This window comes from Echiichthys vipera, assembly GCF_963691815.1.
Source record: "Echiichthys vipera genome assembly, chromosome: 8".
Classification (NCBI taxonomy): domain Eukaryota; kingdom Metazoa; phylum Chordata; class Actinopteri; order Perciformes; family Trachinidae; genus Echiichthys; species Echiichthys vipera.
This window is the reverse complement of record NC_139833.1, coordinates 9,790,419-9,813,245: the sequence shown is the minus strand read 5'-3', so window position 1 is coordinate 9,813,245 and position 22,827 is coordinate 9,790,419. Positions and strand designations below refer to the sequence as shown.

At 39.1% G+C, this 22,827-nt stretch overlaps 1 protein-coding gene across 3 annotated transcripts; it reads right to left on the bottom strand.

The window, feature by feature from the left end:
* Window positions 1-224: 224 nt before the first annotated feature.
* On the bottom strand, window positions 225-22,298 carry inpp5b (inositol polyphosphate-5-phosphatase B). 3 transcript variants are annotated; one of them, XM_083918231.1, is made up of 23 exons: window positions 22,051-22,298; window positions 21,085-21,164; window positions 20,655-20,752; window positions 20,446-20,475; window positions 20,232-20,342; window positions 18,278-18,421; window positions 11,657-11,747; window positions 10,523-10,693; window positions 7,899-8,000; window positions 7,515-7,629; window positions 6,558-6,674; window positions 5,415-5,602; window positions 4,889-5,000; window positions 4,682-4,791; window positions 3,909-4,044; window positions 3,497-3,607; window positions 3,090-3,255; window positions 2,621-2,856; window positions 2,331-2,438; window positions 2,150-2,234; window positions 1,206-1,333; window positions 967-1,078; window positions 225-632 (listed from the first exon to the last, which is right to left on the bottom strand). In XM_083918231.1, exons 1-23 carry the CDS (start codon window positions 22,105-22,107, stop codon window positions 523-525), a joined length of 2,718 nt encoding a protein of 905 aa, XP_083774357.1. In that variant the 5' UTR covers window positions 22,108-22,298; the 3' UTR covers window positions 225-522. The 3 variants fall into 3 exon arrangements, with proteins under 3 accessions (XP_083774357.1, XP_083774355.1, XP_083774356.1); XM_083918229.1 differs by lacking the exons at window positions 20,232-20,342; window positions 20,446-20,475; window positions 20,655-20,752; window positions 21,085-21,164; window positions 22,051-22,298 and adding an exon at window positions 18,769-19,018; XM_083918230.1 differs by lacking the exons at window positions 18,278-18,421; window positions 20,232-20,342; window positions 20,446-20,475; ... (1 more) ...; window positions 21,085-21,164; window positions 22,051-22,298 and adding an exon at window positions 15,182-15,210.
* Between the last annotated feature and the right edge of the window lie 529 nt (window positions 22,299-22,827).

Genomic DNA, 22,827 nt, shown 5'->3' with positions numbered 1-22,827 from the left:
GATGAATTATGGGAAATTAAATATAATTCTTAATGCTAAATTAAAAAACATCAAACGTTGTTCTTTGCTAAGGGTGTTATTGCGACAAATATGATTATTTAAGATGAATGTTGGGGGAGGATGTATTGTCACACAAATACACATCATCAGAAAACTACACACAAGTGTTCATTTCTTTGCTTAATTGGCACAAAAAATAAATCAGTGTAACACACCTCGTTTGCAACAGTTTTATATAGAAAAACAATATGCGATTGAGATCAGAAGCATTAAAATATTTTTTTAAATAAAATATACATACATTAAAAAATGTTAGGTCTGTACGATCTATAATAAACTCTGTACATCCACAGATGTGTGAAACAACTAATATCAGATAACTCATTTAAAGTAATTATACCTTATATCTATGCAAATAGCCATCTAAGAATATAAGAAATTACAGTTTATTTCAAATACTGGACTGTACAGTTTTTAGTGTTCAACTTCAGCATGAAGGACAGGAGGGGAAAAGTCCTCCATCTAGGAGGAGCCTTGGGCCAGGAAGTGCTGAAAGAACTCCTGAGTCTTCCTCTTTTCGGCAAGATCCTGCTTCGTAGGAGACTTCAGGAGCAGTGAGGCAAAAATGGTGGCTATGGGGAAAGAAAATCAATTATTTATATAGCATTGTATAACAAAGGGTTCATTTTCTGAGTTGTAATCTTAGACTATCTTTATTAGCAGGCTTCATTTTGGTGACAGAAGATGAAAATATCAATGTTAAATATGAAAAATATATATCAAATGTACTATATGTGTACAAAATACGTGCAAACAAAACAGAATACTTAACAGGATTTTCATTCATTTTCACTTTCTATTGCTTTATTCTTCAGTTACACTGCTGACTAAAGCACACAGCAGCAGCTACAAACAACACATTCACAAATGAAAGAGAAAGAAGTGCAATCTGCTTCCTTTTCTTACCCAAGATGTTGACATCTAATCTATTGCTAGAAGAATTCTTCAACAGCTCACGGAGAAAGGCAGCTAAATAGTTGAATACATTTTTATGGCACTGAGGTAGCATGGAAATAATCTGAAGACAGAAGAAATTGCCATTGTATTAAAAATAAAAATCTAGAAATTAACTTTTATAATTAAAAGACATCTTAAAATAGATGAATGGTGATCATCAGCAATCAACCGCGGGCTTTCTCACTCACTTTCTCACACTGGCTGGCAATGGAGCAGCTTTCTAGGCACTGCTGGTAAAATGAGTAGGGAACCACAGGCTCTGGGAGGGCATCTAGGAAGAGAAGCAAGGCCTCCGCCACTGAGTGGTTACTGCCCGCTGCAGGTCACTAGAGTCAAGGACATAATTCCTGAGCCGAATATGCATGTTTTGAAATGTAGTAGGTACAAAATATGAACCTAATACAGGTTAGGGGCAGGTTAACCACCAGACAGACAAAATAAGCAGAAACACAGCGCAGTATTTGGAAAGTAACACGTCACATTTGTGTTGCATTACCTAATTATTAAACATACTGTACCTAAAACTAAACAATGACTATGTGTTGAAACTAAGTTACATTTTCTTTTTTTCTCAAGATTATATTTTGGCCTTTATTCAAAAAGAACAGCTGGAGGTTGACAGGAAATGGGAGAGAGGGGGCGACATGCTGCAAAGGGTCAAAGGTCAGAGTCAACGATACAACAAGGATTTTTTTAGCCTCTGCATATGGGGCGCCTGCTCTCACCACTGAGCCACCGGGCACCCCTGGGTGCTAAAATGTCTTCTTGACGTGCATACCTTTAGTTAATTATCTGTTGCATGCTTCTCTGGTCTTACTGTTGTTGTAGCTAAGAGACTGTAGTTTCCTTACCATTGTTAGTAATTGTGCCATATAATCTAACTCATTGTTCTTAATCTAAATCATTTTGCAGTAAGAACCATTGCACCTCTGTTGTCCAAACACAATGACGATTACACACTAGTGCCGCATCACCAGCGTGCTAGTGCCTCCTTGTGGTGTGGCATACTAATGCCCCAAAAAATATAAATTATTCTTTCAAAAAGAAACAAAACAAAAAAACATCCATTTTGTCTAAAACATAAACACTTATTTTCACCAATTGTTATGATGGCAACAGTGTTGAAGGATACGGAGGGAATCTGGGATGCCAGTATCAAGGCAATCCCTTATTTCCGCAAATTCACTCCGGAGCCCAGGTTGCTGAAATATGTCTTCCTGCAAAACAGAGAGTAAATATTGAATTATTCAGACTATAGTGTTTTGAATTTTATTATAGCACCAAAATAGAAGCTTCAGCAACGCATTTCTTACCTGTTTGAGTGCGTTGCGGAACAAGTGATCCACCATCATCCAGAGTTCTTTAGGAATGTCTAGAGGCTTTTCAGTGTTTGCTGCATTCTCGTCTCCAGACATCTCTGCCTGATGTTAAGAACAAACCGAGCACAAGACGAGCAGTTCAGTCAAAATGCACTTAGTGTTTAACTTTAAATACGAAACACTGTAATAAAAAAATAATACGCTGTGGCTGACAAGACAACCCTGAATCGAGAATCGAGAGATTTCAAGGACACCGTTCCTACTGTGCACATGGGAGCACTAACCATTTCCAAAAGAGTTTTTTGCGGCATGTCCTGGATGGGCTCCCTCAGCTGACACAATGACTGGATGGAGGAGCCGTAGCAGCTGGGCAGGTAGTTTCCTGTCACAGAGATGAAGTAGTCCTTCCCACGCTCCAGGTGGAGCACCAGGATGTCTTCAATCTGCTCCTTTCCAGAGTTAAGTTCTGGCGCTGTTGTGCGGTTTACAAACACCTCAAGCTCAATTTCCACAGAACCCCCTAAATGTTGAGAGAGATGCACATAAAGTAAGTAAAGTAAGGGGGAGCTGAACCATCACAAGTCAGGAAGATTTTTAAAGCACCAAGATTCCTCTAATCTGTGATTATTTGTCTTACAAGACAAAAAGCCTGTCATTCTAAGTTTAAATCAAGTAGATCTGGTCTCATAGCTCATGATGTACTTTGATGCTTTATCAAAATGAAATCTGTGACTGACTTGATGTGCTACTCACCCTGAGCAATAAAGCCTTTGGGGGGGTTGGCTGTGAGCCAGGGCTTGCAGTACGTGGGCTCATTTGGCTTTTGGATAAACTCAAACTGACACGGGACCTGCCCGTCATTGAAGAGGCTCAGTGTCTCTGCCTGGTGCTGCATATATTTCACGTTGTTAAAGTGGAACTGAAAGAAGAGGGAAGGGTTCATGAGGCAAGACAGAACAATTCTACTCTATTTCATGTAAATGTATCTTTTAAATATCTGCATTAGGCTAAAAGCCCAAGATCAATACCCAGAGGTGGTTTACTTATTAAATTCATCAAAGTAACATAATGAGAAGGAAATTGATTGTACAAGGTGTATCAGAGAGGCATTAGAGCTCCCTTTACACTGTAATAGGTCGGCATGTAATTAGAAACGTTACCTCTCGCTTGGACAAGGTTACAGATGGAATACACTCATTCTCCATTTTGTCTATATTGCGTACAATCTCCTCAAAGGTCTTCTTATAGGCCTCAGCATTTACTCTCTTGATCTGTAGGAACAGACAAGAAAGATGTAAGAGGCAAAGTAACAATGCAGCATTGACATCTGTGTTATATGACCTTTAAATATGGCAATCAATATTTGATATGACCTTTTCAAAAAATAAGAGCTTATTGACGTGAAGCAAGCAGGTAAAGTTATATCTTAATGCACTTGATGTATGATTCCTTTTCTCCTCTAATACTTTTTAAAAGTGTGTATGAGTTTCAAAAGAGGGACCACTGCATCTTCTTCAAACAAAAAGAACTTAAATGAAAGAAAGAAGTTAGAAGGCCCCAATAAAACCTTACCCCAATGACAAGCAGGGAACTGACTGGTTTGTGGTCACTTGTCTTCAGAGCCATGTGACTCTGATAATGCTGTTGCATGATGTTCTTTCCTCTCCACAGGACACGGTCACACCACGCAGGCACACGGCATTTTTCACTAAATGCAGAAGAGAGATGTTAAGTGTCACATATGTTAATCTCTCACTATACAAAGTATCTAAATACAACCAACAAACATTATATCTGTAGTTCAGTGTATTTTTATACATCACAAGTTAATGAAAGAGCAGAAAACAACACACAACACTGCTCCTGCAATTTAGGGCCCCATTAACTGTAAGGCATGTTTATTGATAATGTTAATTAATAGCACAGCACTGGGTGGGTTTTATGATTCAATGCAAGAAGCCACTTGCCTTACACAAACATGTAACACAAGTTGTTTTTAACCTTGCTATAGAGCCAAGTCCAATTAATAAATGACCAGTTCCTCTTTGCATTGTATTTACGATACATTACAGTATTAGTTTCCTTCCATTAACTGCCCATGAATTATAAAGCTACTGTCATATACACTTGTGCCAATCTTTGTGTGAATACCTTTAACACAGTAGAACATGTACAAAGTGTTTGTTTGTAGACTAGAAAAGCTTGCATAAACATTCACACAAGTGAAACATCACACTTCTGTTATCCTTACTTTAACTATGAACATAATCGTATAATTGAAAAGCGATTGCTTACTAAAAATGTTCCTTTCTAATATTCGAGTTCAAGCCTTCATATGAGATTACCTTGTATCCCACTTGTCAGAGCCAGTATCATATTTGTAGGTGGGCTGGAAATCAATCTCTCCTTCAGCAAAGCCAACAAACACAGCCTCCTCATCGATCTGCCTCTTGAGCTGAGGGCCATATGCAGCTGGTGAGTATCAGGACTCATAAACACTGATGATGAGTAAAGACTTGATAGCAGAAAGAAGAGACAATCATTGCTATTACCTGATCATAACTGTGCAGAGTTTCAAAGTCCTTCTTGCTGATTAGCTCTTTCACATTGGAGACGTCAAGTTCACTGATCCTGTAGTTGAGGTCCCCGATCCATAAAATCACACTGGTGAGGAAAGTGTAAGAAACATGGAAATATCTTGAATTTGGATCAAATGCTACCACAGTTAGATATTGGACAAGGATGTGCAATATATTATTCATATAATACATACATTAAATACTAATCCTACACATAAATCCAAATATCTGGATTTAAAGCAAAAATGGCAGCAAAGGCAGTTTTGCAAGGCAAATTCTTGATGCAGTGGAATATGTATAAAGAAACCATAAAGACCCACTTTAAGCTGAAAATTTGACATAAAAAAACACATTTTAGTGTATTGTTTAGCTGTAAAATGAGAAAGTTGAAAGCCTGACAAAGTTTCTCATTCTTAACTTATTTTTTAAAAAGTTACCTACTTCAGCTTTAAACCACATGTTTATACTGTAACTCTATAACATTTAATGGGTTTCATACTCATGCTTCATGATAGTGTGTGGAGGCTGGGTAGGGTCAAGCTGGCGAAACTGGAGACGACTGCATATGTCCTTGTAGTCTTGATTTCGTCTCTCGTATTCTTCAATGTGGGCAGCTAGGTGAGAGTTGACCACGCAGATATCGGAGTTGTGGAAGCGAAAACGTACCGCCACAGCACCCTTATTCCCCTGTGAAATCAAAGAGTCATTGAAAGAGAGAGAAAGAGAAATTCAGGCAGAATATTGTAAGCAAACACATTTAAAAGCTCCTGCAAAAAGATTAAGAGAAAACACACAATAGTATGTATGCATTTATATATGCTCCTTTACACTTTTTAACTTTGAGACTTGGCATACTTCAGATGGTTCTTGGTCACAGATCAGTCTCATATTACGGCAGGAAAAGATGGAGCAACCTTACAATAAACCCCACTGGTCACCAGCCAGCCTTCTGCTCTACACTGTAGGGACTATTAAGTAAGCACGGACACATACAAGAGAAGAATAATCTATTCTGCAACAGTGCATGACGAGTTAACAGGGCTACTGGACATAGCACTTAATGGATGACGAAAAAATAAAGTGAAGAACAGAAAAAAAGAGGAACTAGACAAGGTTATGGCAATTTTAAAACAACACAGGCATTGTAGGAGCCCGAGTGTTTTTAGTTGTTTTTTTTTGCTTTGTTCATTTACAGTGATAGCGTAAAGTTACCGTTGATAATAACTCAACACTTCTTGTGTTCAAAACTAATGCATGTATATGATGGCAAAGGAAGGCCTTTAATGTGAAGCCAAAGACACTACCAGTGACTGGAAAAACATTTTATTTTGACATTTTTGGTAACTGATGCCTGGAAGCGGGTTTGAAACTCTGACAAAGCAAGTTAAAGGACAGTGAATCAGAAAACAACAAGGCCTGATGCTTGGTGTGTGAGCAAAAAGAGCAAAAGGATGGAGATGACTGTCCCCTTATCCCTTATGTCTCTGGACACACAAAGGGCAGCTTGTCTGGACTCTGATCACAGCTGCTCTCAACAGGTCAGCGATGTTTATAATGTCATATCTTATAATATACACAACGCTAGTAAATCTACAAGAGGACCAGTGCATGAAAGAAAAAGACCTATAAAATTTGTCTTTACCATCCTTCCCATGATGCCAGTGCCCACAGTCTCAGCCTCCACATCAGAGATGAACTCTGCATGCTCCTTCTTCACATAGAAGATCAGCATGATGCCCACAAGACGTACCAACTTCACCTATAGAAGATAAGTAGATTTAAATTACAAATGCCATTTCATACAGGAAAGGAGAAAGATACAGCATTTCAGAGTAATGTCAATAAAAATACAAATCGTCTGACATTTTTTATTTGATAATCAATCAGTAGAGTTCAAGTGACTGTAGCCACATGGAGCTGGCTCAGTGTTTCAATACAGTTTTTGCAGCTTATATAAGTATCTTACCAGCAACTATTAACATTGGCATTTACAGTGGAAGATGTTTAGTATCATCCCCTGTCTTATCTCAAGGTAAACAGAAACAAAAAAGTTCATCCCAGAATACAAAGCTGTTACATGTATGCGTGGGAGAAAATAGGTTGATAAGCCTCCCACTTAAACCTACACAAATCCACATCCAGATGTGACGTTAATTTTTCAGTTTGCTGAGCTATATAGTGTCAGTTACAGATCAGCCAAGTGGGCTTTAGTCAATGCACTCACAGTGCATAATGACATGACTTTTCATTATACTGCCTACGTGACTAACAGACATCCTGTAAGCTCTAAAATAACTAGAAGAAAACAGCCAAGTTCAAAACTCAATGAGTCAGCAGTGTTGAAAAGGGGAAGTAGATGAAAGCGAATAAGAGGAAAAAAAGAGAAAATCTTAAAATATAAGGCCTGACTTAGCTGGTCAAATAAGCAGAGATATGATGATCAATAGGAATATCCGCTACGACCACCAAGTTAAAAAGACCAAAACAAGCCAGAATATAGTGGGCCGTGCACAGGCCCAGTCAAAATTTAAACACATAGTTAATAACTGAATTAATACAAGAAAACAAGATTAAAGAAAAAAAAAAAGGAATTCCTTACTAAGGCATACTTGGCATCTGGATGCAAGGCCTCAGTCACAGCCTTCGTCCACTCCAGCTCTTTTGGGGTGTCATTGAAGAAGAAAGCCTCTTTGCTGAGGTCAAGCTCTTGAAAACTATCAGGAGGGAAAAATTATCAAGGCTTTAGGTTTAAACTCTACCCAGTACTTTCATGGTATTCTCAAAACGTTTTCACTCTTCAACACCAAAGTAGTAAACTGAAACGTAGGCAGATTACACATAGTGTGTAGTCTGTGGGTGGGCATGTTCCCTTTAAAACGGGATCATGGCTGCATACATCTATCAGAGGTTTGAGCAGTATATGTCTGCCTGTGTAATGGGATTAAGCAGAGATTTGCAAGAAAGCATTGTGAATATGACTTACCCCACGCAGTACATGTCAGGAGGATTGGGAGTGAAGCTCAACCAAGGACGGAGGCTTTCCTTGGGTGTCTGTCCATTCACATTGTATGTGCCGAGAAAAAAGCTGAAACAGAACAGGGAGAGATGAGAAATTAGCACAAAGGAGAGGAATAAAGAGCCACAGGATGTTTGCTAACTATTTTGGGTTCATTTTGTCTGTGATGGTTTCTAGAAAGACCTGTCTTTTCTATAATATATACGTTCACATCAGGAGAGATTAAAATAGTGAAACAATGACCTCAATCTATATTTAGATAATGCCTTGCTGCTTTACTGCAGTGCTCATGTCTAAAAATTGTATTTTATGTAGGTTAGATGATGTTCTATTAAATTAATGGGCCAGTACACTCCGTCAGAACTGCTGCTTGGATGTTCCAATAGCCTCGGAAACCCCTTACTGAAGTCAGATAAGGGGGGCTGTGTCCGACTATTTCTTTCCAAAACTGACGATACGATATTCATATCCACTTTACGGTGAGATTGGCCAGGTGTAGAGGTGAGGAAGGTGCTTAAACTTCTCTCTCTTGCTCTCTTTCTTCAGTCTTGACAACATTTTCTGTCACTTTTCGAGTGCAACACTACGAATGCCTTTGAGGAGAGACTATATGAAAATCTGCCAGTATCCCCATATTTAAACAATATCACATCTGCCAACCACTGCCCACTTATCAAAGTGTGTAGATGTTCAAAACAACTACAAACACTTTTGATATCAGACCTGGTTGGACTGCACCTTTAATAAATAGTTCTGATCAAGTATACCCTACCCTTTACACTCATACATGCATGTTATCCCTAAGAGCTGTTTACGGTGCACAGCAAACTGCCCCACTGGAACTTTAAGTGCCTTGCTGAAGGGAATCTCAATTGTGAGAAATGGTAAGAGGACCCAACCCTTGTCATGACCTCCCCACTGAGATTTATTCAGATTGTAAATCAGCTTCCTTCCATTTAATAGCCCACTTCCCTGACCTTCAGGCAACTACTGCTCTGCTCATGTTGCTGCACAGGAGCAGCGCAGAGCTCTGTAGTTTGTGCTGACTGCCATTGCACTGAACAATACTTTCTTCCCTAAGGGCAAAAGTTGCTGAAGTTTTATAAAAATAATCTTTGACTGCTGCAGTGCTTTCCTGAGATTTTTTTCCCCCACAATCTGCACATTCAGGAGGAGCCTTCCCAGCATGCTATGAGCAAAAGGTAGGCAAACGCATTGGAGATGCTGCAAGTCACTCACAAACCTGACACAAACACATTCAGACTTGTCTTGTGTGGGGGAGGAAATGAGAGCACCCAAGGAAAAATGTGCTAATATACAGAGAAAAATCTGAATTTAACTTAAACACAGGACCTTTTCGGGTCCCGTACCGTAAGCCAACATATTGCATATTTTAATACCACATGGAGTATTTCCCTATTCATTATTTTGTATCACAGATGCTGTTGTATTTTCATATTGTTATATTTAAGATTACTTTTTCCATTCCCATTATATCCTGTTTATTCTTTGCTATATTCTTTATACGAGTGTAAATATTAAGGCAAACAGCTACCAGCAGGAGGCAGCTCAGCATCATAGCTAAACCATGATGCTGACTTTAGCAAATGCTTATTTTTCAAGCATCTGAAATAAAATACCATCAAAAAATGTTGAGGTCTCTACAGGGAGATTAATTTTCACAATAAATCAGAAATTAGATGAAAAGCTACAACCTCAGCCATAGTAAGTTGCTTCAATACATTGGTGCATTTCTTGACAGAGACAATGGAGCTCAATTTAGCAAAGAGACAAGTACACAGAAATACAAGACCACAGATGTTGACTCATTTTAACATAACACTTCTAGGATCCAAACTGGGCTCACAGTTACGCTGTGGGCTCTAACTGTTCCTGCACAAACTCCTTTTATTTTTCAAACAAAGTATAGCTTAACGCAACTGTATAGTAACTAGAGATGGGTACCGAAACCCAGTGTAAAAACAGGCCCTCTGGCTAAATTATAAAAGAGCATGGTATTGATAAATGTGGACACACTTTTTGCTGCAGCATTTACTTCTGTCTGTCTGTGTCAGGACTGAGCTACTTCAACTACACTCATTGCTGTGATGAGTAAAAAGTCATTAGTTTATCAATACACCTGATCAACAGCCATAAAGGTCTTTTCAGAAGGTAAGCGACACTCCGTCTACCCACTTGGAATCACCGCGCTCCTTCATTTGAATAGACAGGCAGACAAACCACAGGCATTGTTATTGTTGATAGCTACAGTTAGCTAAGCAGCTAAAACTAGCATAGTTGTAATTTTATAGCCTAGCTTCAGTAAAAACTATCGGCGCACGGCCAATTAATATGCAACTCAATAATGTTGTGCTGTGAGTAGTACAGAGGACAGGAGGAAGGACAGATACTGACTGATGTCTTTGTTCTTCATTCCTTATAACCTCACTCTGTATTTTGTAATAATATTTCTTTATTGCATTTTAGATTTGTTTACAGTGGGATATCATTGAGTTGATATAGTCACCCATCACGTTTGTCCCCGAAACAGTTCCACAGATTTAAACAATAAGCAGTTAAGAGTAAATTACCTGAAGTCCTCCAGGTAAGTATAAACGTCCTCATTCTTCAGCAGCTCACACCGGATGAGATTGTCGCGCAAGCCAAACTGCGGCATGGCCAGTATCTGAGCTTTGTTAGACGTGGTGTGGCTGGAGGAGCGCACCATGTCATTCCGGTCCTCTCGACTGGAGGTGCCCTGACTGAAAATCAAGAGAGACAAAATGACAATTAGGCGGAGGGGTGAGAGACAGACCAAGATATATATACTGTATAAGGTGTTTTTTTTTGTCACACTTCTGTGATATCAGAGGGCCCAAATTATCATAAACTGTGAGTTTGTTTTTTTTGTATGTATAGTTTCCAATTCCCATTCAGGCTGCTCGAGCCTAGAAATAAAAGTATGGCATTGCAGAGACATTCAGAATAACGGCCTAACGTAAAGTAGATCACCACAGTGAAAACAGGAACCCAGGCTATGTAGTGAAGCTGTCTCCATGTCATCAGTAAGGAACACGGCTGAGGGGAGAGGAGGAAATGTAATACGCCTGGACCCTGTAATCTTCCAGGAATATGCTGTAACTAAACTCCATCTTACAGTACTGGCATTCTTTCCAAAAGTGGCAGCAGTGGCTTCCAGGCTAAACATTTCAACTGAACAAATTTGCGATTTAGATTTGAATACATTTAAATAAATTAAACATTCACGCAGGTACGTACACAGTCTCTGTTAAACAGGTTGAGGAAAGTACTCAAAGCACTGTAATTCTGCTTTTTTTATGCACTCATACTTATGCAAACAAATACATACATACACATGTACTTACATGCAAGTACATATAGTAAAAAGGTTTTTCTCGGTGTAGCTTTTAGAATAGTTACTTTTAAACTTTTACTTGGGATATATTAAAAAGGAACCCTGTGGTTTCACAATATTACACTGATCTACGGATGATATTAATGCAACAGAGCAAGAAACAGAGCAATGCACCAACAAAAGACAGCTACAACAGAAATTTAGGTGTCTTGTAAACCCATGACATTTGGGCACTTTATTTGCACGACACAAACATAAAGAATCAATCAATCAATTAACCATTGAGTAAAAATAGTAAAAAGAGTTTTGGTTTGAGAGCTCCCACGTGTGAATAAATAAAAGGTCTTACCTCTCTGGGCTGGATGCTGCTTTGGACTTCTGTGTGCCGCTGTTAGAACCTTTCTCCTTTTCTGAAATTCCCTTTTTGTCTGACGATTTCTCTGTTCGGGAAGAGTAGGACAGAAAAGGACGACTCATTTTTTTACTCGTTTACAGTGCAGTGCCTGCACCTTGAATCACAAACTAACATATTGTTTGCAGGTTATTAGTTAAGACCGTCTTTCCTGCTGCTGAGAGACCTCCCACCAACATTACCCTAAACTCTGCCCTAGATACTGACAAACTGGGACGTCTCACTCTAATAAGAAAGGACCCAACCCTGAGCAAACTCATATTTCAAGTCTTTAAAAATTATATGGAGAATAAATTAAAGATAATTATGAGTAAGAACAAAAAAAAACACGCACACAAGCAGGACCCAGCTGATATGGGATTTGTCAGACAGATTTAAGAGGGGGAAAATTAAGATTACCCATATGGCGTCGATATAGTAAATGTTGTGCTGGCTAAAATAGACCACTCCTATGTTGATTGTGCACCACAAAAGAACATTTACCACGTTAAATACAATGTATTACAGTGTCAACCGATTCTCGAAATGAACACTGAGAAGATAAAGAATAAACATAATAAAAATAGTTAGGCTAACATCATTTCTAAACGACCCCAAGCATTGTTTTTTTTGCATTATATGTTCTGTAGAATGGTTTTCATCGTAGTGCATATTGAAAAACAACTACGCAGATACAGATATGTCTGAGAAAGGCCAATATCAACTGATAAAATCGTCCGAATGATATATCCGTATGGCTCTACACACAAGTTAATCATAAAAGTGCCAAGTCAGGGCTCAGTTGCTGTGTGCAATTGGCTGAGGTAGTTGGTTACAGTTATTGCATCCTAAGTAGCTGGATTTAATGGGCGAGTGTGAAGCAGCATGGCCCCTGTCTCCTGCAGCTCTGTAGGAAACACAGCTGGCTGTCCTGAAAGGGAGAGCCAAGTTCTTTCACTAGGAAATTTAACTGTTCAAAGTAACAGCATTCTGTGAAACAGGAGGAATTGGGAAAATCTAAAAATAAATCATATTCAAACAATAATAGTAGAAAACAAAAGTTAAAATACGTCCAACAAAGCTTTGCAAATCTTTGCAAATCCTAAAGCATAATGGTGGCCCTTTGTTGGACTGAGAAAATCACCAGCAAGCTGTGAAATTCTTTTGGAAGTGTGCATAGGTGCGACATTTGAGATGATGAAAATCTCCTTGTGCACACATAGAAAAAACTGCTTTGTCTTAACAGTTTTCTGAGATCACCTATGCCAAAAAAAAAAGAAGAGAGATAATGAGTACTAAAAACACAGCCACAACAGCAGTTGGACAAAGAAGTAAATTTCCAACCCTTGGATTGCAAGGACTATCGGAGATGGGTTCGTCCTACTTAAATACCAGATGGATGCAAAGAGCTATACAGCATAAGACTATACCGGTTCTCTCAGTGATACATTCAGTCTAAGAGCAAAAACAAGGTTTGTGGTGACGTTAAATACCAAAATGACTGTTTACTACTGTTTGCAGCCTGCTGACGACAGTTATGCCAGTTTGCCACGATGTGTAAGTCATCAGTTAGTTTGCTAAACCTTAACCTAAACCTAACCAATAATGCAACAGTTTTTGTAACCAGCACCTGGCTGAGGCCCTGTGCCCATGAGGGTTTTTTGTGTGTGAGTAGTTTAGTTATTTTATGGCATATTTTACATTCCTGCTGCTTATGCTTTAGCATTCTTAACTAGCTAATGAGCTTATCTAAACTTCCAACCACCTAAGAGTAAGTTGCATTACGTCTACAATTTCACATGCACGCAGGCATGGTATACAATCTGCGGCTGATCACAAGTCAGCATAAATGTCAAGTTGTATCAGGTCTCAGGCTCTTCTGTATTAAAACAGTCATATCTTTTTAAATGCAACTGCACAAAGTTCAACATTACATAACTTCCCTTCACAGTCTAAACTACCTGTAATAAACTTCAGAGGAACCAATTTTGGGATTTATCCCCCCCCCACAACTGTAGCTATATCTACTGTTGCAAACTGACCTGGTGTCCCTCTTGCCTTTAAGAATTTAAATGAGAGAGAGACTTTTCTCACATGTGTAGGCAACTCTTATTATTGAGAGAAGAAAGAAGAAAGTTTCAGCCACAGACAACTGATGCTTAGAGAATGAGAACAAGTGTGTTCAAAATTGTACCCTATCACGGAAATAGTGCACTATAGTGTGTTCATCATTTTGTAGCGGTGTTAGGATCCTCGGTGGTTAATTTCATTCAACATGGACCTTTTCAAAGATGTAAATATAAACATTCTTAATGTGTCCTAGTTTATTTCCTGTTGCAGTTCGTGTGAATGACGTAAACTGACAGGAAGTTAACGAGGAACAGGGCTGTTGCCTAGCAATGGAATTACATTTAAAAGTCCACAATGTACAACAAATCCGAGTGTACGATGTACCCTCCATTGTGGGTACAAATGTCATATACACAAATCCATGTATATGAAAATTAAACCTGAATCCATGTTGTATGTCGAAAACATATATAAAAAAAGTAATTCAGCTAAATTTTAACATTATTGAAGAATATGAATTTCAAAAAAAGCTGTAGTTTTAATCTCACTTAACTATTGCTGTTATTTGAATCTGTTTTGCTTGTTTTTTATTATACTTTTACACATTCGTAAGCACCCGATCCGTTATAATACTGTGGAGAATTTTGAGCCACATTTTCCGTATATGGATTTTGTTAAAAAAAATTAAAATAAATGAACCCTTTATTTTACTCTCTTATACCACAATGCGATGCGGTTGTGTTTTTCCCCGAGGAGAAATAGAAGTGTAATGTCCGAAATCTCGTTTGCTCATTCCCTTTCTGGTTCACTATTTAGTAAACACTAGAAAGGGAAGAGTGAGGGGGTGAATGGGAGAACGCTCTCTATAGGCACACAGCCGGGAAATAAAACAGCAAGCTGCCTATGAAGCAAGACAAAAAACACTGCCTCCATGAATGACACAATCCTGCACCACCAGTCACAACTTACAGGTGTGTCATGTTCTGTCACATAGCAACAACGTGAACATTCATTTTCTGTCACATAGCAACACCATGAACGGTTAGCCGGGACTAACGTCAAATTAATATTAGTTACTTTGTGTATAAATCGTCTACAAAACCTAACGTTACGCGGGATAACGCTCACGGTATGTATATTTATTCTGAGGAAGTAACTCATAACATTAATAACACAACCAGGTTTTAAAACTAACAATCATCCCACCTGACGAATCTATGGTCCTTTAGCTAATGTGGCTAAAGTTAGCTTCTTTGAAATAAATACCACCCCTACTAACTAGTAACCATTCTACTCGTAGCGTTAGCCACGAAGCTAGCTTATTAGCGTGGGCTGGACGCTACAGAGTGATGGAGAATCACGTCACTACCTCTAAAAAACAAAACTATGTAGCGTTAGAAATCTTTTTCATACCAAAGTCTCTCGTCGCCCTAGACATCTCCATGCGCCGCTTCCACGCATTATATGCAGAAGAGCAATGTCCAATTTGTGGGAGACCTGCCCATGCTAACGTTGTAGAGGGAGGAGGAGTTTACCTCAAGCCGCTGCTGCTGCCCACTGCAGAGACAGCACAGGAGGCTGCACTAACCCTTATCTGCTTCATCACATCAGTATAACAGCAGGAAGTACAGCTCATCAACTGTGTGTCGCCTTTTTGTTTATATAACTTTGTAATGTATTATATCTATATAGCTTTTTAAAACACCCTGTAAGGGAAGAAAATGTGATATGATTTGTACATGACCATTAGATTTTGGTTTGTTTACTGTACCTTTACATACTTTTTTATATTCAATTCTATTTTGTTTATAGTGCCAAATTATATTACAATATATCTCAAGACACTTTACATACAGAGTAGGTCTAGACCCTAACTATGATTTACAGATACCCGACAATTCCTCCATGAGCAACAGCAAATTGCACTAGGGATCGAACGATATGGATTTTTAAGGTCCGATACAGTTTGTTTTTTTCATCAGCCTTAGCCCATTACCGATACAGACTGCCGATTTTCTTGAGCCGGCAGTGTCCTGTCTGATGTGTTGGTCAGTGATACTGGAGATCCACAGGGAACTGTGCTTTCTCCCTTCCTCTTCACCTTATACACCAGTGACTTTCAGTACAACACTGAGTCATGTCACCTGCAGAAGTTTTCTGACGACTCAGCTGTTGTCGGGTGTGTAAGGGGAGGGGATGAGGGTGAGTACAGGACACTGGCAGACAACTTTGTAGAGTGGTCCGAGCAGAATCACCTGAGGCTGAACGTCAACAAGGCCGGAGAGATGGTGATCGACTTTGACAGGAAGAAGAGGATGCCTTCACAGCCACTACGGATCAGGGGGGAGGTGGTAATGGAGGTGGAAGACTATAAATACTTGGGAGTGGTGATCGACAACAGACTGGACTGGAAATCTAACACAGAGGCTGTGTACAAGAAGGGGATGAGCAGACTATTTCCTGAGGAAGCTGAGATCCTTCAACGTGTGCAGAAAGATGTTGGAGATCTTCTACCAGTCAGTCGTTGCCAGCGCCATTTTCTTTGCTGCTGTGTGTTGGGTTGCCAGCATCAGAGCCAGCGACACCAACAGACTTGATAAAATCATCAAGAAGGCTGACTCTGTACTTGGTCTCAGGCTGGAGCCTTTTGAGTCTGTGGTGGAGAGGAGGACGCTGAACAAACTGTTAGCCATCATAGACGATGATCAGCACCCTCTCCATCACACAGTGGTCAGACAGCGGAGCACCTTCTCACACACGCTGCTCCAGCTCCGCTGTCCAAGGGACGGATACAGGAAATCTTTCCTGCCACATGCCATCACACTGTACAATAACAGTTCAACTGTTCAGAACAGTACAATCTAAAGCACCTAATGTTTTTTCTGTCCACTGCACCTTAGATTATTATATGTTTACATTTGCACTACATTTAGTCCGCTTATTTATACATTTTATTTTTTAGGTACCTTATAAATTGTATTTTTGTATTACTGCTTTGATGTGTCTGTGTGTAATGCTGCTGTTTCACTTCAATTTCTCAGCTTGGGATCAATAAAGTATTTCAATTCTATTCTATTTGGATCCGATACTACTTTTGCTCCCCCAATTTACATCCTAAAAATTACACAATGATGATAACAAACGTTACGAGTCTCGATTTAAAAAAAAAAAAAAAAAAGGTACATTTATTGAACTTCAAAAAAGGCGTCTCCAGCAACACGGAGCTGCCTGAGGGCACCTGTCCGTAAATAATTCCGGGAAAAAAACTATTGGCAAACACAGCAGCCCGCATTGGCCGATACGGATACACCTAAAAAACGCAAATATCGACCGGCCGATGTTTCAGTCTATCACTAAATTGCACTATCTATAATTAATAATAATAATAGTAATAATAATTTCTAGTATTAATCACGCAATAATGTGCACCCAATGCCAAAAGAGCCATGTGGAGGTTTTGCATCTGACATGCATGTCATAAACAGCATGGCTCTCATCTAGCATGCAACAACAATGTTGCATGCATAATGTTGTATGAAATCTGTGTGAAATGGGTCATCAACATGTTAGAGAAATTGCACAGACTTACACAGATTTCACAGCATGCCTCTTGGAGATCTCATATGCTTGTGGTTGCCCTGTCTGTGTTTATATTACTTTATAAAAGGCACTTTACTTTGATAACCCTCCATTGTTATAGGTCCAAACAAAGCATGTTTTTGCTGTTTAGGCTCCAGTGTGGAACAAACTTACCCTTCTATTTTTGGTTTGGTTTGACAAACAAGTCAACACATTTACAGAAAAACTAAATTTTCATTTAACCTTGGTGAAAGGGTGTAGCATGGGCCAAAGAAGGATCTAAATTACTGGGTGGATACACAAGTTATTTTTTCACGTTTGTTAACATTGCAATATAGGGCATGGCCTTGATGGAAGTCTGCATTCTCTGAGTGCCCTTCTAGTTTAATTTGTTTAAAAAATAATGTTTGATCATTCCCTGAAATAGTTTTATGGTATTGTATTTTTTGTACTGGTAAGCATCTTGTAAGGTGCTACAGAAATAAAGTTTACTTATGTCCTTACTAACTTGCTTTCCACATAGTTTCCACATGTCATAGCAGACAAAGGTGTTATTAGTAACAATCATAATGACTATATCCAATTTACTTCTGACAGGTACATTACCCTGCTGTATGCTGGTTAGTACAGTCATAAGATACAATTTGACACATGTCAAACCTATTGTTTGACTGGTGTCCTTCTCCACATGGCCTTCTGCCAGTTATGAGTAAACTCATACGCAGATTGGGCCAAGTGTATTTAAAGGAAGTAGTACTTGCAAAACTACCCATTTTTAACATGCAACCATTTGGTGTGGACCAATCTGTATATGTGTGAGGCTATCTATCAACTGCATGCATACTGGTAGTCCTATTCCTAATTATTTAAGTTTTATTGGACATAAAGTACTGGTTGTGAAATTCTGCACATAGAAATAAGATGGCAAACCTGTTTTCCTGTGATGATTAAGTTTGGTGAGTTTTGAGCCAAGGGGGGCAAGGGCCTGTTTGACAACTCCCTGTCCTTTGGTGGCTTTGTGGTACTTGCTGATCCACTCAAACTTTGGTGCCTGTGTGGTCGACTTGCAAACATCTGAAGTAAAAGAGAGACAGAGAGGAAGAGAATTCAAATTAGTTAGGATAATTGCAAAATTGTGAGTGTAGATTACAACAAGAGCCAGATCTAATCTTTGCAATTTCTGCTTATATGTTGTCAGGCACAAGTTGAGAAGCGAGAGCAACAGAAATGGTAAGATACATACAAAAACCCTTCTTTCTTAAAACAAAAAAGTAGAAGACCAGTCCTTTTCAAAGCTTCCTATATCTTGCTCTTAAATATGGGTCTTACTCTAAGACTGCCTTCACACGTGCACTACTGCTTTTCAAATGCAACTACAAGTTACAGTTGTTACACTTCATCAAAGAGATCTTTCTGCTTACCTTTACTGTTTTTTAAACTCTTCCTTGTAACAACAACAGGTGCTGGGTCATTCAATCTTTCCATTAGGCTTACTGGTGGTATCCTTCACCAGGTTAAAAGCCTTTGTGGCTCATCTCAGAGTACCACAAAAAAATGTAACACAACATATCGGACTTCATCCATTTTCCCCGTGAAAAATAGTGAGCCAGTGGTGAAAGTGACACATCCCTAACAAAGCAGAGTGCGTGTTAACCTTTCAGTGGCCCATTCCATTCAGATGAACAAGATGCAGAAAGCAAAAAAATAGTTCAGGAGAAGTACTGTGGAGGAAGATATGCACGTCCTTTCTAAAGTGTTTTCATTCACTGTAAAAAAAGGCAACCTAGCCAGAGTAAACCATCCAAACTCCACCCCTTCTCTCACTGTCTGTCTTTAGCTCTGTTTTTTGTCAGCCATGCGTCATGTACACCCAGTAACTGACAGATGAAGTGACACCACCGGTTTATTCTAAAATTGGTGTAAGTTGTGAAATGACAGCCACCACCAGTCTCACAAACGTATTTGTTTGCTGTTTTTAAAATGTGTTTTCAGCTAAACTAACTCAAAATGTTTAAAATAAAAGTTTATAGTTTTCCACACGTGTAACCTCAAGGCAATTGAAGACTGGCTGAGCAGGTTTATTACAAACAGATGCTTAGAGCAGATTATTTGAACTTCCTCACACGTGGGTGCCTCCCACATTATTTAGGAAAGAAAAAAAGATATAAATAAATAATAAACTTGTGTGACAAATATATGTAATAAATATATATACATAAATAAGACATGAACAATAAACCCAAATGAATGTAAAGAGGTGAGAGTCCACGTTACTGCACTGTTTGAATGAAAAGTATTTTTCACACAAACATCCATGACATTCAGTGGTATCCTTGCCGGTGTCATCTCAGTTAAGTGCATGGATTCTTTTTTAAAGGTCTCATATTGTAAAAAAGTTAGATTCCCCTGTATTTTTTTTAATTATAAAGCAGGTAACTCTTCCTTTAAACCAGCCATTAGGACTTATGTACGGTTGTGGTGTTTCAACTATACTATATATATGAGAAAGTGCCACTACAGTGCCGTTGCAGTCATTCCCCGGCCGCAATGACTGTGCAGAGATGCCAAGAACGCAAATGCGGAATATCTAGAAACACTGTGCGATCAGAGCAGACTGGGCTTTTGTTGGGAGGGGGGCTTAAAAATACATGTGCTAAGACGGAGCATGAACATAGGTATATTCAGAATGCCAGAAAAATAATGTGTTTTTTAAATGAAAGCATGTAAACACGTTTTAGCAGAAAATGCTAGTATGGACATGAAAATGAGCATGTCCCCTTTAAAATTTCCCCTTACACCCACAAAGGCTGCGAGCATCCTCAATTAAAACAATTACAGCTTGATGTCATGGAAAAATATCACTCATCTCTGACGGCTGACCTACCACTCCACGCCCTGTTGACCTCACTGAGGAAGAGCCGCGAGTGCGACCCGAAAGGAAGTCTGAGCTCTAGTTCTTCTTCCTGGTAGTTTACTCTCACTTTAGTATCGGCCCCTAGAATCAGACGAAGAACACAGGATGAAATGCAATGTTCAGTTTGATGATCAGTTATGCAGCACATTATAGTTGAGCTGTAATGGAAATGAGGGCAACTCACCCACGAGCGCAAGTTCATCTGGTGAGGAAACTAAAAATAGATCGCAGCATGAGAAATGTGTAAGGGCACTAGAAAGTGTAAGAAATGACTGTCATTCCATTTTTTCACCAGAAACAATAGTTACCTAGAGGAACACATTATTATCTTGCACTCTCCTCTTTAATTGTCAGTCTGTTTGCAATGAGGGACAACATATGAAAGGAGCTCACCCTCCACGACAGCAAAGTCAAGGGAGATGGGTATGATGTCTTCCAGTGACACGTCATCAGCAGTAATAGCCATCCTCCGATGTGTATAAATGAAGATTCTACAAAATATAACAATTGGATTTAGTTAGTCGGCAAAAGGCACAAGCAGGGGAGGACACAAAAAAACACAGCTGTATTAAAATATAATGTAAGCCATGGCCTTCCAGCGCTGTATTAAATACTACCATTTTCAGAAAACATATAATTTTGGTTATAGTGTCAGGTAGGTTGATGCAACTCTTTGTGGTCAGTTTGCGGCCTTGCCCTTGATTGCATAATGCTGTCACTCCCTCTCCACAGAATTACATTGTTGGCCTTGGAATACAAGCATATCATTCAACGACACACAGAAGCCATTTTAAAGTTCATTAAACTATCTTTTTAAACTTACGCATGCTCTTTTGTAGACTCCACCAATCCCAGCAGTCGGCTCTCTGTAATGTCATCGAAGAAGACATCGCATTGGACAGCATGTTTTTGTAGTTTAGTTAAGGATATAACGGAAATTCGTTCATATGTACCTTCTGCTGCACCTTCAATATTTTATCAGGAAATATGACCTTTTTCTTTCATTTCAACTCATTTTTTGGTACAATGGGCAACATTTGACATTTGTTTCGTAGAGTATAACAAGTGATTACTGCAAGACTACATATCCTTGATTATTTCCATTTGTTTCTAATCCCTCTGACATTATGAATGCAGAATGTTTACTTGTTTTTATTGGTATTGTTACCAGTGATGGAAGTGTATTTACTCAAATACTGTACTTACATTTTGAGGTACTACTTTATTTGAGTGCTTCCAATTCTATGCTAATTTTTACTATAGTATTGAACTTTATGCTCCACTATATTTATTTGCTATCTTTAGTTACTTTGCAAAATTAGATTATCAAAACAAAAGAGCCTAAAAATCAACGAATGCATCCTTAGTATAGGTTTAACTACGTAAAGTATATAAAGTTAATAATAATATCAGCTGCAACATTAAAGTGATAATGCATGAATGCGTCCCACATATAAACCCAGCAGCTGGTGACACTTGTTGCCATCTTGTGGATGAAAGGTCTCACTACAAACGTTGGCACAAATCCCTGGGAAGTCACACCCGATTACACTAGTGCTGTAAACTAGCCCCCGTGCACTGTAAACGCACTGCCTGGGTCAAAATCACAGCCTAAGTGAGCTCGGACTATTGATTCAGATAGATGTCAACCATGTGGTAGATCCTTAAACTCTGATGGTGAGCGTTTCTTCAACGGAGCCGCGTTCGTCACATTTACTCTGAAGCAGGTAATCCTTCGTGTGAAGTGTCGATAATCCACAAAGCAGCGCGTGAACGGCGCAAAGGATACTATGATGCAGTTTTCTTCCCTTCCCAGAGTTTCTTGAATTGCGACGGATTGATCCATAGTGGAAAACTTGTGTGTGACAACGTCTGCCCCCACGCTTCCCACACTCGAAAATACCCGGAGGAGTCCCCGCAGCCTAACTCAAGTTAGATTTCTCTCTAAGTGCACTGCGGGATAAGAGACTCTTCAGGGCCCCTCGTGTAATAATCCGACATTATTCCCTTTCGATCCAGATGTTTTCTTCTCCTTCTCCCCCCTTGGCCCGACCCAGTCTGCCACGCACTGATTCGGGACCGCTCCGTGCACCCGCAGTGACGTCACATCTGGGCTGTCATCAACTGCGTTTGCTTTGGATTAGGCCTCAGGCGTTTGATCCAAAGAGGATTATGTCCTTCAATAGAGCTGTATCCCAACTTCTACAAAGTTATATCAAAGCTTTAGAGGAGGTTAAATGAACCACTCGTCAGGTCAATAATTAGGTTTACAGTAGGTGGGCTTTTGTTGGAGGGGAAACCAACCTGTGTAGGCTACATTTATTCCCTTTAAAATGATAAAAACATAATAGGATTTTGCATTTCTGGGTCAGTTTTATTTTTTTATTTGCAACAGACCAGAGATTTAAATATTTTAGCGTAGACCTACCCAGAAACACCATTGTCCTATGCAAAGATTTGATAATAAAGCTGTATCAGCCAATAATAATTTAAAATAATAATAATGAATTCAATTCAATTCAATTTTATTTATAGTGCCAAATCATAACAAAAGTTATCTCAGGAC

What these genes read in the sequence shown, in the direction of transcription:
- inpp5b (XM_083918231.1), bottom strand. Translation starts at nt 22,107, where the DNA reads ATGGATCAATCCGTCGCAATTCAAGAAACTCTGGGAAGGGAAGAAAAC. An exon ending in CTCTGCACAGTTATGATCAG is followed by an intron (nt 4,792 to 4,888) that starts GTAATAGCAATG and finishes TATGGCCCTCAG; the next exon opens with CTCAAGAGGCAGATCGATGA. An exon ending in TCTGACAAGTGGGATACAAG is followed by an intron (nt 4,045 to 4,681) that starts GTAATCTCATAT and finishes TTCTGCATTTAG; the next exon opens with TGAAAAATGCCGTGTGCCTG.